Below are 18,586 nucleotides of genomic sequence, written 5' to 3' on the forward strand. Positions count from 1 at the left end.
GGGGATCGAGCCAGAGGATCGGGAGGAGAGCTGTGGCTCAGGAGAATTGTGAAATACCGTCTGCTAGCTATGGCGTGGCTGCTGCCCACACAGACTTGCTCGTGGTCAAGCCAGTCAACGTCAGCGCGGATGGGGAAGGGTTTCTTAAGCTCCATCACAGCCAGGAGCTATTGCCAGCTGATGGCTGCTGAGGTAGGAAGAGTCGTTTTCTTTGGAGATGTGGCCACTAGCGGGTTGCCCATGCCCCAGTGGACGTTCCCACACCATGCGCACATAGTCAACACTAGTTGAACTCAGGGACAGTCATCATAATAAATAACAGAGGACATGAAGTGGGAAGAGAGATGGTTGAAGGGAGGGTCCTGGGGGGGTTCAAGGGAGGTAGTGGGTGTGGATATGTCTGAAATAGATTATATATGTATGCACGAACATTTCCAAGAGTAAATTAATTTTTTTTAAGTCAAAGAAAGTATACCTCAGGAAGCTTGACCATGGACATAACAACAAAATAAAAACTCTAAATCAGCTCATTCAAATTTACGTCGAAGAAAACTAGTATCTAAAGAATGAAAGGAAAGGGTGAGAATAGGGAATCATCAACTAGAGAATGTCAACAAAGAAACAAAAGTCACAAAAGGATGCAAACAGAAATTCTGGGATTGAAAATTCAGTCACTGCAGCGAAAAGGCAGGAGGAAGACTTGACGGGAGATTGAAGATGCAGAAGAAACGCTCACGCACCTCAAATGCAGGTTAAGATTATGCAAACAGATGAAGAAAAATTAAGACTCAGAGAGACTGCTGGGCACCAGGCCTCACACCAGCATACAGATGTCGAGTGTGTGAACCTGTTTCCTGTGTCACTCTCCCACGGGGCACACTCTATTTCTCTGTGCAGGCTAGGCTCTCCTACAGAAGTTCGTCCTCTGAGGTGGACAATAACAAGCAGGGTGGACAGGTGAACAGAAAAACAAGCATGCGAAGATGAAGAGAGAATGCAGGTGTAAGGACAGGGACCCAGCCATGGGGATACGCTAGGCATAAATGGGTCTCTACAGCCACAGGGGTGTCTGCACCACTGCGGTCGCATGAGAAGTGTGCAAGCTGCGTGCGGAGGGTGTGAAGGTGCAGGAGCAGTCCATGGCCCAATGTGGAAGTTTGAAGTGAGAAAGTTAAGTGGACCAATGGCTTTCAGATTGAATATGTCATTGCACCATTTATAAGAGTAAACAAGCTGTCAGTTCTCACATCAGGTCAGACTGGTAGCTTTATACTACAATTATAAATCAGAAAATAAATTCTATCTACAGAAGCACAACAAGTTAAATTTCCAATAAGATAATAGCAGAACTACAAAACCAATGGTTCTCTGACTTCGGTGCCTAGCTGAATCGACTGTGTGACTTTACAACCACGCAAAACTCCAGACCTGCAGAAGCAGAAACCCTAAGGTCAGGGCCAGCATGTGTGTGTCTCCTACACAGTACCACTTCACACATGACTCCGAACTATAGATGTTGAAAACTCTTAGGATCAAGGAGAAATGATAGACACATAGAGGTTGCCAGTCTGTTCTTGGTCCCTTCTGAAAGACAGTCCTCATCTGGTTTAGGGTAATGTGAACAAACTTTTTAAATTATGTCCACTCTCAAGTCAAGATTCCTGGAATCTGGGTTATTTGATGGTCCATCTTATTCCTCCTTCATCCACCTGTAGGGCCCTGGCCACTTGGCATGAAACACTGTGCTCTTGCCACACTTGGCTGCAAAAGCCCCTCATACGCCTTGCCCCTACCTTCCCATTTTAGCCTCCCAAACAAGACCAGAAAAGAATTGAAAAGACATTCAGGAAGCCTAGCGAAGAGAAGAGCAGTCATCAAACATGGCGAAAGGTCAAGTACAAGAGGGATAAAAATAAGCCTGTGAGTTTGCATCCAAAGTGTCATAGAAGGGAGCGTGAATGTGGGAGAGAGCTGAAAATAGAAACCAGGCTGCGGTGGGCTGGAGGGGGAATGAACAGTGAAGAGCGACCTTTCCGTGGAAACGGCGCTTTGAAGGAGCGGTATGGTGAAGGGGACGAGAACATTTATAAACAAAGGGAAACCGGAGGAAGCCGGGCCTGGGTCTGTAATCACAAGAGGGATGAGGCAGGATGACCAGGAGTTCAAGGCTAACTTGAGTAACTTACTGAAACCCTATCTCAGAATACAAAGATAAAAGGGGAGCCCCTGAGCTATAGATCGATAATACATGCTTGCCTAGACTTTAAAACACGACCTAGGCCATTCTGATTAGTGTCTAGACCTTAAAATGTGCACTAGGCAGGTTCTGTTGCTGAGGAGGAGGGACCAGTAGAGATAGTATGGAAAACACTAAAGTTGGGAGTGGAAGCCAGAGTGGAAGTCAGGTGAGCCGAGAGGACAACACACTGAGAGGAGGGGAGACGCTGGTGTGAGCCCTCAGAGCTGCGGGGTGGAAGAGTGTCAATTGTCTCTTCCTGACAATCTTTTCACACTTCCGAGTCAGAGGTGGGTGTCTGTTCAAAGAGGGTGAGGGAATTGAGGGGAACAGAGGTCTGGACATCTTTCGTGGGGACACGAAGAGGAGTTTAGTGAAGTTGAATATCGACAGGCGAATCTCACGGGAGACTAGCCAAGGGAGAATTGTTGACTTTTATTGCTTGTTGTTCACAGGGTTGTGAAATCTTGTCCAACGTTGCTGCTAAGCCTAGAAATAGAGGCTGTGGCCCCAGTCATCTTCTTGGGGGTATGGCAGGAAATTGAGGAATTTGGTAGGGCTTGAGAAGGGTTCCAGTGTATGTCTACAGTACTCAGAGATCAAATCAACGAGACCTCCAGTATGTAAGGAAAGTCCTGTTGGGTTTTAAAAGGGCGTTGAGGGGGGACAGTTTGAAATGAGAGCTTGACCCAACGTTGCGTGAGAGGGCGATGATGTGTGTTTTTGCACCGAAGGGCTTTGAAGAAGAAAGGCTGAGAGGTTTTGCATGCTGCCAGCTAGGCCAGCTACAGACACTAGGACCTGCAGGGAGCCATGCGCTCCCTGTCACTGCAGCTCGATCCAGAAGGGAGCAGCAGTCTCAGCGTGCTGCGCACTCTCGCCAGTACTGGTGGGAGCTGCAGCTGGAAGCAGGAAACACAGGTACCGAGCTGAGGAGGAGGGGCACCAAGCCCTGTCTCCTCCATCCTAGTGTTCTTGACTCTTGGTAGTCACAGTTCGGCCAAGCTTGTTGGCCTGAGAAACAGTGAAGTTAGAGGCCCAGAAATTGTCGGGGGCTTGTTCCATTTACAGAGGTAGATAAACCTATGCAACCATCAGACTCTCAGCCAGCTGAGGCAGGGCCAAGGGATTATTATACACAGCATACCGAGATCTTAGCGGCATCTGAAGTTCAGGGCCCCTTTCTCAGATTAGCAGTTCCACATCCACCGTAGAAAGAAGCTTACAGAATTGGGCACACATTTATCTAATATGCTGGTGTCGATACTCCAGTGTATTATATTTTACCAGGGAAAGTAAGATCTAAGTCTGAGAATGCCATAGAAGAACAACCAGCAAACTGTAGCCCAGTACCCCCAATAGGCATTTAAACTTCTGGAAAGCCTAAGTTAAACCGCTCAGGATTTAAAAGATCTTGAACATCTCAGACACAATGGTACCGCCGTCTCAGCTGCCGCTAGAGGGCAGCCCTTGACTCCTGATACAGTTCTACAGGAAAGAAGAGCCCGAGCCTCAGACACAAACGACTTTGGCTCCTTCCTGTCCTTGTCTCCCACCACCCTGTCTGACTCTCAAATGTGACTGTGGATCCCACAAAACTAGGGCACCTGCTTTAACAGTAGTGGGGCGGACCGCTCAGCCATCGCGTCTGCGGGGAAGTCGCAGGGCTGTGAAATGTGGCCTCCAGCCTGCCCCCGCGGCTCCTGATGGTCCAAACGCTTGAGTCATGCGTCACGGTAGCAGGTGCTCCAGAAACCATCACACAGCAGGGGCGTGTTTGGCATCTGTATCTGCTAAATACTAAGCCAAACAGCGCCCTGGCCTTTCTATTTTGTCCTTATGATGTCCGGGTCCCATGGTGCCTGCTTGCCTGAAATCTTCTCATTCCAGTCTCTTACCAGCAGTCCATGGCATTAAACCTTCTTGTGTCTAGGGCTGTTGACCAGGGTGCAACGTATAATGTGCTTGGACGAGGTTCTGGGAGTTTGAGAACCAAACAAGGGAAGATATGGCCATGATAGGCAGCCAAAGCAGTTGACTGCCTGAAACAGTCCTTCCTGCGAGTTCCACAAGCTAACAGCTAGGGGGCACCATGCTGAAAGACAAGGGCTAGGGAACCCCAAGGGCAGAGAGGATCCGGAAAGAGCAATTTCACTCAGCCCACAGCGGAGTCACTGGTCAGAGAACTCCGCCAGGCCTTGTGGCTGAGACTCAAAGCCCTGTGGTGTCAACGGCCAGCAGATGCCGGTGAGTTCTTGCAGGAAGTGTAAAATAGGAAGGCTCTAAGTGGCTAAAAAGCCGCTTGTTTGGGCTATTTTTAAGATAATTGGATGTATAAAAATTTGCCTTTGGCTTTGGCAGGCTTTGAGCTAATGGGTCTCAGCTGCAGTGAAGGAAGAGCCAGGGGCCAACAGGCAGGCGAGGAAGCTCTGCGATTAACAAAGAGTTGGAAGAAGATAATCTGCAAGTTCCTGGCCATCCCTGGCTAAGTAATTCCTACCGGTTCTTCTCCCTGCCAGTGAGAGAAACAGGAAGAACCAAGAGGAAATAAGTGTCTCAGAAGCATTTGAGAGGGAAGAGCTACTGGCCACACCATGATCTGAGGGGAGACAGGCTGCATGGCTGAGCGGGCGTCAAACGAGAAAAAACTGCATAAAGGGCCCAAAGATGGGAACTCTGAAATTGTATTGAGACACTAGAGTACTACAACCCAGGAAGCAAGCCATCTGTGGTTGGAACACCATTGTTAGACCTCAGTAAGGTTGACCCCGCGGTGACTTCTTGAATCAGGGCTAGGGTTCTGAGTCCTTTTCACCAATGTGTCAGAAGTGATGGTGTGATACTGGTTATTCCAGAATGTGAGAGGCAGAGGCAGGAGGATCAGGAGTTCAAGGCCATTCTTGACTACCTATTGAGTTCAAGGTCAGCCTGGGCTACGAGTGAGTTTACCTAAAAATGGAAAAACCATGTACAAAGTTTCAAATCTTGAGATGGCCTACCTGCTTCTGTTTTTGCAATCTGGTTTACACGAACACTTTAGGAAATCTGACTTCTCTAATAGAGTCCTCTTCAGTCCTGTGGGAAACCACGTGGAGGGGTACTCAGCTGAACTGCCCAGGAATGGCAAGGAGAGCTGAAAATGACTGTTCCCACCTAGTCCTGTCTGACTATAAGATTGTAAGTAGATAAAATACTAGTGTTCTAAGGGCATTAAACTTTAACCCCTTTTGTAGGCTGCTAGAAGTGGGTCATTGAAGCAGCACCTATGGGCTATCCCTAAACTTTTAGATACCTCTGTAATGAAGACAATCTTGGTTTGTTATATTGGGTAAAGGTGATTCCCCAGATGTCTAAAAGTAGGATGTGAAACGTTCTGTGGTGTAAGAGTACATATTGATCTTCAAATTGCTTCTGGCGATATTAATTTTAATTAAATTATTTCATATTATCACACAGAAATTATGAAAGGCAAAACAGCAGAGTTAGAAGTGAGGTAAGGGGACCATGGGAACTTCAGACGTTCGAATTAGCAGATGTGAATTTCAAAACAACTATGATTAAAAAGATGAATGACAAGAATGAGAGTTTGCATTGAAAGTCTCCACAAGTTGTGTGACTATGTGTGTGTACAAATTTGCAAGCTAATTTTATCACATTTATGCTGAATTGCAGAAGACCCAGATTGCCCAGAGAACTTTGTTCTCTACTTTCCTACCATATACTCTCCCCACCTGGAGCAGAACTGCTCCCTAAGGTGCCGAGAGATGACTAAGTCAGTCAATGGGATATAACGGATTCCAGAAATCTAGAGATGCTGGGCGGTGGTGTCGCACGCCTTTAATCCCAGCACTCGGGAGGTAGAGACAGGAGGATCTCTGTGAGTTCAAGGACAGCCTGGTCTACAAGAACTAGTTCCAGGACAGGCTCCAAAGCTACAGAGAAACCCTGTTTTGGAAAAAAAAGAAAGAAAGGAAGAAAGGAAGAAAGAAAGAAAGAAAGAAAGAAAGAAAGAAAGAAAGAAAGAAAGGAAAAGAAAGAAATCCAGAGGAAGAATTACTAAACAATAGTATTCCCCTAAAGATACCATCATTAACAATGCAATAAAGGAGTAAATGTGTCAGTATAAATAACCAGCAAGCTTCATATGCTGTACAAAGAGAGTATTTTCTTAGATACTATAAATTAATTTTAAAAGCCAAACTAAAGATTTAAAAAACAGAAATATACAATTTCCAAAAGTCTCTCTATATGTAGTTATATATAATACATGATCAGTTTTATTGTAAATCATATTATACATATATGAATGCATATAAAACATATATAGATAGAGATATAGTTTATATAGGCATAGACAGACTCAAAACGACAAACATTACAATGCTCATTCATCCCAGATGCCAGGGAAAGAGTTTTCTGTATCTTCACTTGGGCCTCCCTGTAGTAGGAGGCCACTTGTTTGTCCCAGCTGCCCAGAACCAAAATAACCACACAGAAACTATATTATTTTAAACACTGCTTGGCCTAATAAGAAGTTAGAGTTATTAACTTCTTCTTCTTCTTCTTTTTTTTTTTTTTTTTTTTTGGTTTTTCGAGACAGGGTTTCTCTGTAGCTTTGGTGCCTGTCCCGGAACTAGCTCTTGTAGACCAGGCTGGCCTCGAACTCCCAGGGATCCACCTGCCTCTGCCTCCCAAGTGCTGGGATTAAAGGCATGCGCCACCACCGCCTGGCTGAGTTATTAACTTCTTATTGGCTAACTCTTACATCTCAGTTTAAACCATTTTTAATAATCTGTGTATTGCCACGAGACTGTGGCTTACTGGGTAAAGGTTCGGTCCTCTGTCTCCCGCAGGCTACATGGCTTTTCTCTGGCTCTGCCCTCTTTCTCCCAGCATCCTCTTTAGTTTTCCTGCCTACCTCTATTCTTTTGCCCTATTAGGCCAAGCCAGTTTCCTTTATTAATTAACCAATCCTATTCACAGAATACAAAGGAGAATCCCATATCACCTCCCCAGAATCCAAGACAGCACAGGGGTCTTGATTCTTTGCTATCACATACAGCTTCACAAACTATTCCATGGTCACATGATTTGTAGGTTTCTAATTCTGCAAACTGCTTATGGTAGCTCACCTTCATAGATCTCAATCTCACCACAGGTAACCTTCTCTAGAAAACAGATCTTTCTCTAACATAATCTCAGGTTTTACTCTTTATTATAGCCTGGTCTATATTTTTCTTTTTCTTTCTTTCTCCACTCTCCCCTTTTTGGGTTTTTCTGTGTGTAGCTCTGGCCATCCTGGAACTCACTTTATAGACCAGGCTGATCATGAACTCACAGAGACCTGCCTGCCTCTGCCTTCTAAGTGCTGGGATTAACGATGTGCTCCATCACCACCCAGTGGTACTATATTTTTCTAATTAAGTTTTCTAATACACAATAGTTTTATCAGTTTTTCTGCTCTCCCAATCCACCCTGCCTAACTACATGTTTGTGTTCTACCCCTACCATGCAACACATTCTCTCTCTCTCTCTCTCTCTCTCTCTCTCTCCCTCTCCCTCTCCCTCTCCCTCTCTCTCTCTCAAAAAAAACCAAATAAATAAACTCCCCGCACAAAAAGAATCAAAGTCCAATACAATTTTTTTTAAAAAAAAAAGTCAAAACAAAACAAAATGAAACAAGAAGCCCAGGTGGCACTGGCTGTCACCTAGTTGGCTCTGCCATGGGGGTAGTTTTAACAGTTCTAGAATACAGGAAGAAATCAGTGGCTCCATCTCTTTTACAGCAGTGTGCAGGTAGATTTATGCAAGATCAGAAAGGGCACAAGTTTTGTGGTCCAAAAGAAAATAAGGTATCTTTGAAATGATAAGCAGCAGAAAGAAACTGAGGAAAGGGAGACATGCATCAAGCGTGAGAAAGGCAGCTGGGGACAGCGTGCCGCAGTGGAATATGGCTCCAGACTCCCCAGAAGTTCTCCTTTGACATTCCAACCCGTGGAGGGAGAGTGGGGGTAATCAGCCAAGGTCTGCCCAGGAGACCCAAGGCCGGTGAGAGCAGGAAGTAAGTCTCATCTGAGAGAGTTAGCTATAGCCTGTTTATCTCCCTTATGGGCCACTTTTAGAAAGCAAGAGAGAGTTGGCAATGAAGGCTCACATTCTAGTTGAATACCATGCCATTTTTACATGTAAAATTAGTAATGGCAAGAAATACCTTTAACACAAACACGTGATTACTCCATTTAAATGTAGTCTAAGCTTTCCTCAACCCTTGAGTCTACTACTTGTTTGCTTGCTCTGTAGATAATTCCCAAGAAGGTGGGACACTCAGTGACTTCACCTGCTTGAGCAGTTGAGTAATTTTGGCAGCTGCCCCTGCTTTGCCATCTGTGCCAAGGAATCGCGGAGCCAAGAGTGTCTGCCAAGAGGAGTCAAAACACCGCTGACAACCAGGACTTGGACTTGCTACAAATGGAGGCAGTCCAGCTCTCCAAATCAGCCAACACCATTGTTAAAGGAGCATGATAAATGGATTGAGTGCATCTGCACTTGTGAGCTGACAACGGTCCAACAGGGTGAAAAATGACAGGAAGCCAGGCTTCTGGCATAGTCTGTGAAGGGTGTGCAGTGTTCCACTGAAGCCTGGCAACGAGGCAAGGCATAGCAGAACCATTTTCCAAGGAATTTTTTCCTTCTGGGCAGAGGTCATAGCGCTTCCATTTGGTTGGATAACGTGGTATCTTGGGAACTAACCTGGAGAAATGCTGCACACAGTGAGAATTGCAGAAATACTATGCCTTAAAGACACATGTGCCTGAAGCATCCACTTGAGAGACAGAGACAATGAGCACTGTGCTTATTCTGAGGACATTTCTTCCATGTTCTCCAATACCCTCTGGCTCAGTAACAGGTCATTTAAGGGAACAAAACCTGAATTTCCAAATGCTCCAAAAGCACAAAGAGCTTCAAGATGTTTCAGTAGAAACATATAAGTAAATATATATATATATATATATATATATATATATATGTTTTTAATAAGCAAGTAGCTGCCTGTAATTCTGTGTACAGCCATAAGCACTATTAATTTTGGTTGTTACCTTCTATTTTCCTATTTCCTACTCTTTTTTACCTTTACTTTCCCTCTTTTAGAACCCTCATCTCTCTCATGTGTGCACTTGTGTGCACGTGTGTGTGTGTGTCTGTGTGTGTGTGTGAAGGTCAAGGGGATATCAGGTCATTAAATCAAGTGGTCAGTTCTGAGCCTCGGTTTTCACAACCTCTCAGCATCAACAGCCTCAAGGATTGCTCCTCCCTGAAATACCTTCTTCCCTTGGATCCTAAGACCAAGACTGTATACTGTCCAGATTTTTCCTGTTTCATTGATCCTTGATTTTTATTGTTTGTTTTAAAATGTTTTTGGTTTTTGAGACAGATTGACTTTGAACTCAAGACTCTCCTGTTTGCCCTTTTGGGTGTTGGGATTGTAAACACTGTCATAACCTGTACCATGTTGGGTTTATATGTCAGAGGCCACCTTTTGGGGGGATGACTTTTGCCGTGACCCTCACAATGGTGAGTTTATGTTTCAGGGTAGGAGTGTGAGGATTAGAAAATGTTAAGTAAGAGGAACAGAGATAAGATAAGAATTACAGAGACATAGGATAGTATTATCAGGAGGGTCACTCAGTCCCCTGAATACTGAGTTCTCAGTCCTGAGTTTGCCTGCCCGTGTTTAATTTTCCCTACACTTTTACACTCCAACACAAAAGGGGGAAGAAAACAAAAGAAGGCTTTAACATGTTACAAAGGTCAACCAGACAGTTACTTGCCCCAATACTAGAGACATCAAGTCATTAATTCTTGAGAAAAGCATTCTGTTGTTGGGCAGAGAACCCTCCCTAGACCAAGAATCCTGAAGGCAGCCACTCCCTAGATCAAACCTCTTAATTCAAAAGAAGGAGCAGAATTCAAGTAAGCTTGAATTCTCTGACCTTTGGTCAGGGTGGAGAGGATACACATCTATGGGCCATCTTAATGTCCAAAACACCAAGTAACCACACCCTATGTCAGGTTGTATAGTTACAGCTGTTGTCAACAACCTTGAGAGAGCTCAAACTCTTTGATCTTCAGACAAAGTGGAATGGAATAGGCTCACATTTTTGGGCCTCCATAAAGTGAGCTCACCCTATATGGCTGTTTGTTCTTCAATCCTATCCCAAGGCTGTCTTTGAACTTTTTGGACCACTTTCTTTGGACTCCCTTGTGTTGGGGGAGGCTTCTGTCCTACCTTGTTATTCTATAAATGCACAGAAACTATATTATTTGCAATACTGTTTGGCCAATAGCTTAAGCATATTGCTAGCTAGCTCTTATACCCTAAACTAATCCATCTCCATTAGCTTATGCATCACCATGAGGTCATGGCCTACTGGTAAAGTTTTGGTTGGCTCGAGTGGAGGCATCTGTCCCTGGTGGTGGCTATGTGGCTTCTCATTGACTCCACCTTCTTTCTCCCAGCATTCAGTTTAGTTTTCCCACCTAGCTCTATTCTGCTAAGCCACTGACCAAAACAGCTTTATTCATTAACCAATAAAAGTACAAGATATACAGAAGGTCTTCCCACACCATTTCCCCTTTTCTGTCTAAACTAAAAGGAAGGTTTTAACTTTAACACAGTAAAATTACATGTAACAAAACAGTTGCCAACCAAGAATTACAGTTGAAATATTTATATCTACTTTATATTTCACCGTAACTAAGGAAAACTATAACTATATATTCTTCAACTCCATCAAAGATTCCAAAAGAATATAATATTACCTAAGTAAACAAGAAGTGCATTGTAAGCAACTTCCAAAACTCTGGAATTGGCAGAGACATCTTGCTGTTTAGACAGTCACCCAAAGTTCTATTTGTATTATTTTTCTTCTCTTTCCCAAGCCTACATACATTTATCCAACACTGTGACCCATTTAGAGTTTTTTTTATCTGAATCTGTCTTTATTGCATATCTATAATCCTTTTCTGATAAGGACTGCTTCATAAAATACAATGTAGTGTGGTTAGGCTGCTTTGCCTTTTGGATCTTCCCAGTCCTATATGGTGGAGGTCCATTCACTGCCTCTGAGACTGTTGGGTGAGAGCCACGCTTACCACCTCAACTCTGGTAACCAATTGGCTTTTGTTACCACTGAATAACTTGCAGCATGCTGCTCACAAACATCATTTAAGTGCTTGGCCTCCTGAAAGAGTTCATGCTGGCAGCATGGACCAGGAAGCCACTGTTTCAAAACCACATGGATTTTTTTTTCTGATACTGCTAAATCAGGAAGACATCTCTTAAAGGAACCATGCCCACTCAAGAAAATGATGCTACCAAAAAGTCATGCTTAACTCTGTTCTTTTGTGTCTAGAATTCCTTTCCAAACTTTCTCAGGTTTTACATGATTTAGTCAGCCCCACGTTGGTGCGCCAATTGTTCATGGAGGCTTCTGTCCTGCCTGGTCTTGCAATAAACACACAGAAACTATATTATTTGCAATACTGTTTGGCCAATAGCTTAAGTGTATTGCTAGCTAGCTCTTATATCCTAAACTAACCCATCTCCATTAGTCTGTGCATCACCATGAGGCTGTGGCCTACTGGCAATTATCAACAGTCTCTAGTGGCAGCTGTGGCTACATGGCTTCTTATTGACTCCACTTTCTTCCTCCCAGCATTCAGTTTAGTTTTCCCACCTAGCTCTATTCTGATAAGCCACTGGTCAAAACAGCTTTATTCATTAACCAATAAAAGCAACACATATACAGAACAACTTTCCATATCACCCTTGCAATTTCATGAACATAATTATCACCTGCCTACTGAGAACTTCCAAATATGTGTCTCTTACAGTATCTTCCTCCTGAACTTTGAACTCAACTCTCTAGATCCCCTTAGAATTTTAACAGGTATCTTAAGTATCCCAAATAGAACTTTTAGACCCCATCAAAACTTTCTCACTACAAAAAAGTCCCTGCTAACTCATTAAACAGCTGTTTTCTCAGACTGAACTTGCTGTTTTCCTCATCTGTCTTTCATCCTCACATCCAAATCATCACCCACTACCGGGGAACAGCTGCCTGGATCACCACAAAGAAGCAATTGCCCACTTTTGTCTTACCCATCTTTCAGACTAAATAAGCATCCTTGAGATAAAGTTGGGTATACAGATGATCTCATAATATTCTGATAGTCTCTCATGTCACACAGACTAAAGCCAAAAAATTTAAAATTTTAATTATAAGACCCCAATACAGCAGAATGCAAATAAGAGCAATTGGACTAAGAATCAAATTGCCCATGTTTCAAGCCTAGATACAACTTTTAGCTGTGTGATGCTGAGCAAGATACTTAACTTTTCAGCATCTGTGTATCCCCATGTGTGAAATGGGATAATCCTTTCTCATGCTTGTTGTGAGAATATTTATACCAAGCTCACAGTGGTGGCATACAGTAAACACTGAAAAAGTTCAAAAACGACAAGGTAAGCATGTTGGGCTAGGAATAAAGACTTTCTTATCAATTGTACATTTAAAAACCACAACACCAGTAGTTGCAGCTGTAAGAACTTAATGGTACTCCAAACACCTCTGAAAGCAAAAAAACTGAATTAAACAAGCAAACCAAAAATCATGTTGGTCAACCAAACTTAAACTAATAAACTCTGATTATTCTATTCTCCTTATTTATTCTGAGTTGAGGGTTAGAATAGATTATATACCTTGACTTACATTTTCAAGTATTTTGGTGCTTCTTAAGCATCCTTAATCCTGCCAGGTAGTGGTGGCACACACCTTTAGTCCCAGCACTTGGGAGGCAGAGACAGGTGAATCTCTGTGAGTTCAAGGCCAGCCTGATCTACAAGAGCCAGTTTCAGGACAGGTTCCAAAGCTACAAAGAAACCCTGTCTCGAAAACAAAACAAACAAACTAAAGCATCCTTGATCCTTAGCTTGTGTGGATATCCATCCACTTCTCAATCAGCAAATTTTAATGTCTAAAATAGGTGTGGGTTTTCAGTTCACAGGTTGGTTTTAGTATGTGACTCTTCTGTTCTACATTTGGACTTTATTATAGCATTAAAATGGGCCATTGTGTCTGAATCAGTTCAGTAGACTGCAGTGCTTGGCACCTGTACACACCCAGATTGGGCAGAGGAGGGGGAAGAGGCGTGGTATTTTAACTGATAGTCACATGACTGACTGTCTAGTGGAGAAAAGAAGTGAAGACTCAATTTTGAACATGGCTTTGATCATTTGAATCATGTGAATTGATTTTTGAGGGAAGAGAGAGAACGGCTATAGGATAGGAGGCCACAAGGCTGGCTTGTTAAACCCATTTTACAGGCTGCTTTTCATAGCTGAGTATTCTTGAGAACAATCCAAGACATCCTCCAACACAGAACATGGACCATGCCTTCAGGATCATCTTTATAATCGCCATGGGAAGGAAGAAGAATCTTATACCCACAATTATATATGCCCAGACTACTAGAAGTGGGAAGAACTCAGTGGAAAGAAGTCAGCTGTTTTTTGGAAGCAAGAGAAATCATGAGTTTGTTTAGAAAGATAAAAGGTGATAAAGGCACATAGGGACTTAAGAAGGGACCCTAATATTTGTTCATGGTAATATGATTTAGGAGACCTCCATGAGTGGCGGCAGTCTGCAATCACCTTCCTTTGCCAGTAGTAAACTGTTTCAGGCACAGCCTTTATTCCCCTAGCAACAATTCCTTTGAGGATGTGGCGGGAGAAACAATCTGATTGTTTCTGCACACCATGAACAAATGACATCCTTCAATAAGAACTTATATTTTAGGCTAGTTGCCAAGAGTATGAAACTTAGCACCCCCTGATATGTGTATGAATAAAAGATGAACAAATGAACCTTGTCTTTTATAAGATGATATTGCAATTTTTGATAAACAGCTAATGCTTTCCCTCCTTACTTTTAATTTTGAAAGAAAATTAGCCCTGAGATACCATCCAGACAAGAACCCAGATGACGCGTCTGCTGCTGAGAAGTTTAAAGAAATCAACAATGCCCATGCAGTCCTCACCGACCCATCCAAAAGGAACATATATGACAAATATGGATCGCTGGGGCTCTATGTGGCTGAGCAATTTGGAGATGAAAACGTTAACACATACTTCATGCTGTCAAGTTGGTGGGCAAAGGTAAATCGCGTTTTTTCCTTCAAAAACAATTTCCTGGAAGATCACAGTATTCTTCATCCTTTTAGAACCTATCTCAAAGGAAGATCATCCTTCCTTCTATTAAACTCTTGTAAATAAAATGAGACATCACTTCCACTGAAAGCTGTTATTTGGGGACCATTTTTCTTCAGCCCATCAATTAATTATGAAATCCAACATGACTTAACAGACTTCTAGACATTAATTATATTTGAGTTTGGAGCTCCAGGTTAATTCTGACTGCTCCCCTCTTCTCCTCTGGTGACTAATTAGGAACTGACTCATTGCTCAAAACCCAAAATAATTTATTAGTGTGACAACTATTTAATAAATTATTATAAGACAAATTTAGCCGTGTACTTTACTATCTATAGCTTAGGCTACATCAGCAAAGACAATACCTAGGAGAATGAGTGGTAATTATCTCACAGGCTCAGCTGGAGTCACCTTGAGATAGCAGAGAAGACAATGTGGGGAAAGGTGAGAATTAGGTAGTAGAGTACTGGGAATTGATGAGGGAGAAAGAAATTGATAGATACCTGGTTAAAAAAAACAATATAAAGACTTAAGAAATCAGAATTGTAGTAGTGATATTCTTTTCCCAGGAACGCCAATGTATGTATATTTGGTGGTGGTATATTTATATTTTTATGAATTTTAATATCTCTGATAAAAAATATTTTATATATAGAACATACATATTGTCTATTAATGTATTTTGTGGGCAGTTGACATTCATGTAAGTTGTGGTAAATAATAATTTTTTAAGAACCCTAATCTTCAGAAAACGCGGGATTCGTGTTGAGTAGAATTTTGATTGCCATTTTCTCCTACTCACCTTCCTATATTGAAGAATTTGGTAATCGAGAGAGGATGTTTTTGTAGGTAAGCTTGAAGAGACAGTCTGTGCCACAACGCCCCACTTGCAGCCTTCTAGCTTTCCGAGATCCCCACTGACCTTTCTCTGTGGGGTCCTGGGATAAAGAGATGGTACTGTGTGGATTTGGAGCACAGAATGAGAAGGGACATTCTGGCCAAGTCAGAGGTGAAGGCAGACTAGCATTCATATAACCAAGCAGGCTTTTGTGGGGTTGCCTGGGACCCTTTCTTCCAGGCATGACACTGTTCCCACGGGAAGGAGAATCTGCAGGCCCACTAACCGCACACATTTACCTAACTGAATACTATACCTTGTCTGCCTAAAGAGGAGAGTGGATTGTCATGTCCAGGAAGTTGAAGAAACTGATTAAAATCCCTATAGATAAGCCTCATTCACTCAGTAGCAAAGACATGTGACGTAAAGCAATTACAGGCATGACTCTCTAAAAAGAAGTATACTTTCCTTTTCTGCTGTACCAAAGCTAAGTTGCACCATGCTCGTCAAAGTGGCATTAAATATACTCCATCCAAATGAGTCAGTGTACCATCAAGACATGCATTTTAAAAAATGCCAGGTACCTGCTAGTATCTAATAGTGGAGTAAATGTGGTAAGGGATGAAGGAAGGTTGTTTCCCACACAAGGCAATTTCCCTGGAGAAAGAAGCAGAGTTGGGATGAAAAGGAGATTTTCAGAAAACAGAATGGAAGTAGCAGAGGAAAAGAAAGCAGTCAAGTGTAGGTGAAGAAGGGCAGAGGTCCTCAAGGGCCATGGCTGGGGAATGCTCACGGGGGTCTTGGAGGCAAGCAGGTGTAGTAGGGAGACCACATGTTTGTTTCCCGGCCACCCAGACTCCCGAAATAATCACATAGAAACCATATTGTTTAAATCACTGCTTGGCCTATTAACTCTAACTTCTTATTGGCTAAGTCTTATATCTTAATTTAACCCATTTCTAGTAATCTGTGTATTGTCACATGGCTGTGGCTTACCGGGTAAAGTTCAGGCATCTGTTCCCTGAAGGGGCTACATGACTTCTCACTGACTCTGCCTTCTTTCTCCCAGCATTCAGTTTAGTTTTCTGCACCTGGCTAAGTTCTACCTAGAGGCCAAGCCAGTTTTTTTATTCATTAACCAATAAAAGGAACACATAGACAGAAGGATCTCCCACACCAAGTGGGGTTTTTTTAATTTCCTTAAAATGGTGAAATCATACAGTATACATAGCTAAGAGACTGCCAGTGTGTGTGACTAACGTCCTCCTCTGCAAGCCATCCTCAGACTCCACCCCATTTCTGGAGCCATGAAGAGAAGATGGGGAAGTGAGGGAGGGGAAGGAAGGTGGGGGTGTTAGCAGTGGATTCTTCTTAGGTATCTGAAGAAGTGTGTGTGTACACACGTCATCTTTATCCATGCCCCACCCCCACTCATTAATTATATAAAATCTGCATTGAGATGAAAGATGTATAAGCTTCTTTATGTATTATAGCAAATTTGATTTTTCTCAGTTGACAAAAAAAAACAGTTTTCTTAGAATTTCAGATTGGTGAAGTCAAGAGTGTGTATCATGTTTAATGAGCAAGGCATTTGAGCTTGTAGGGAAATCTTGGTGCTGTTCCCTGGGAGGCACCAATATCTGTTTGCCTATTGTTTTGTATACTCGTTAATTAGGGAGGAACTGGGTGTCTGCAACATGTCAGGTTCTAATCCACCAGACACATGGGGTTGAAGGATGACTATTGGTGGGAGCCTGTAGACACACAGCCTGATATAATGAGACAGGGCTGTCAGCCAGTCTGTTCAGCTGTCAGCAAGAACCGAGTAGCGGTCTAAGTTGGTATGGCACACAGCTGGGCTGTGATGGATAGGTGGTCGCTGTTTTGGAGTGGGAGCAGGGAAGGCACAATAAAGGGGAATTTTGAGGTGCTCTTAGACAACAGGTGGGTATTAACCGAAGAAAGGGCAGAGATGTCTAAGCAAGCGAATCCACGTGCAGGGTCGAGCTGTATGGCAGGAACAGGTTTTGCTAGTGCTGGGAGAGTTGGCAGGAACTCCCTGCAGGAGCTCCAGAGAGCAAGGGTTTCTTATAGCTCACTCCAGCAACCCCACCCCACCCCTCACAGGGTGGAGGGAAAGGAAGCAAGGGTGGGGGTGGAGCTGCCAATAGGAGGTTCTCCAAGTGACACCAGAGACACTGAGCAGAACCCACAAAGTCCTCTTGACCCAAACAGGGAAGGGAGTGAGGAGGGAGGGGTCTGGAGAGGCTATCCAAGACCAAGTTACCAAGGGTGTGGGTCAGCAGGGGAGGCTTCCATGATGGTAACTGACTTCCATTGAATAAGACAGCAGGACTAGTTCACTTGTCCAGTGGTTGGTTTGGGTTCTGTTTTCCTTTCCTCACTCTTAGCACCCACAACAGCCTAAGAAAAAGGAAGAAAGTGCTGAACTTCATGGCTCTGACTGAAAGTAATTTCCTCCATGGTTCATTTGTGTAAACGTTCATGAGAATGGAACGTCAAAGATGGTTTCCACAGGGATGAGGCTAAGGGCGAGTGTGTGGCGTGCAAGGTATGCTGAGACGTCTTTAAGTCTCTCGGGTACACAGCTACAGACTTGTTTCTGGGGTTGCCCTCCTCTCCGTGCCCCTCGCTCAGAATTTGGCCTCTGTTTTCCCTAGACCCTGTTCATCATCATCGGCCTCCTGACAGGCTGCTATTTTTGTTGCTGCCTTTGCTGCTGCTGCAACTGTTGTTGCGGACACTGTCGGCCAAAGTCATCGGCCCCAGAAGACGACTTCTACGTGTCACCAGAGGACCTTGAGGAACAAATCAGGACTGACGTGAAAGAAGGTAGTTGAGCGTAGAGGTTGCGGGCACCATGGTACAGATCGGAGCGGGCGCTAGGTCTTACTAAAGTAACAGGCGCAGTGGCCATACAGGGTCACTCCGCCAAGACTATCAGCTTGGTGGGTATCTGGGAGTAGATGAGGGCAATTGACCTTGACTGACCTTAGAGAACGGTTAAATTTAACATTATTAGAGAGACATTATTAAACACCCATCCATGATGTCGTAAAGCTCGTAAATGTCGTAAAGCAAGTACAGTTCACTATCTCTTTACAAGAGAAACGGGTTCTGGGTTCTGGGAAGTTAGGGTGAGAGTTTTCAGGGCCCCACTACCCAGTTTCCAAATAAATACATAGGGAGTTATTTTACTTATTAATGCTGGAATGTAGCT

At 43.4% G+C, this 18,586-nt stretch overlaps 1 protein-coding gene across 1 annotated transcript in view; it reads left to right on the forward strand.

Annotated features, from left to right (window-relative positions):
- The window catches only part of Dnajc5b (DnaJ heat shock protein family (Hsp40) member C5 beta), a 68,193-nt gene that overhangs the window by 39,408 nt on the left and 10,199 nt on the right, over window positions 1-18,586 (forward strand). The window contains exons 3-4 of the mRNA XM_057791056.1: window positions 14,240-14,453; window positions 18,027-18,198. Of these exons, the coding sequence (XP_057647039.1) occupies window positions 14,240-14,453; window positions 18,027-18,198 (386 nt within the window). The remainder of the gene's footprint in view (window positions 1-14,239; window positions 14,454-18,026; window positions 18,199-18,586) is intronic.

This window comes from Chionomys nivalis, chromosome 16 (genome assembly GCF_950005125.1).
Source record: "Chionomys nivalis chromosome 16, mChiNiv1.1, whole genome shotgun sequence".
NCBI lineage: Eukaryota > Metazoa > Chordata > Mammalia > Rodentia > Cricetidae > Chionomys > Chionomys nivalis.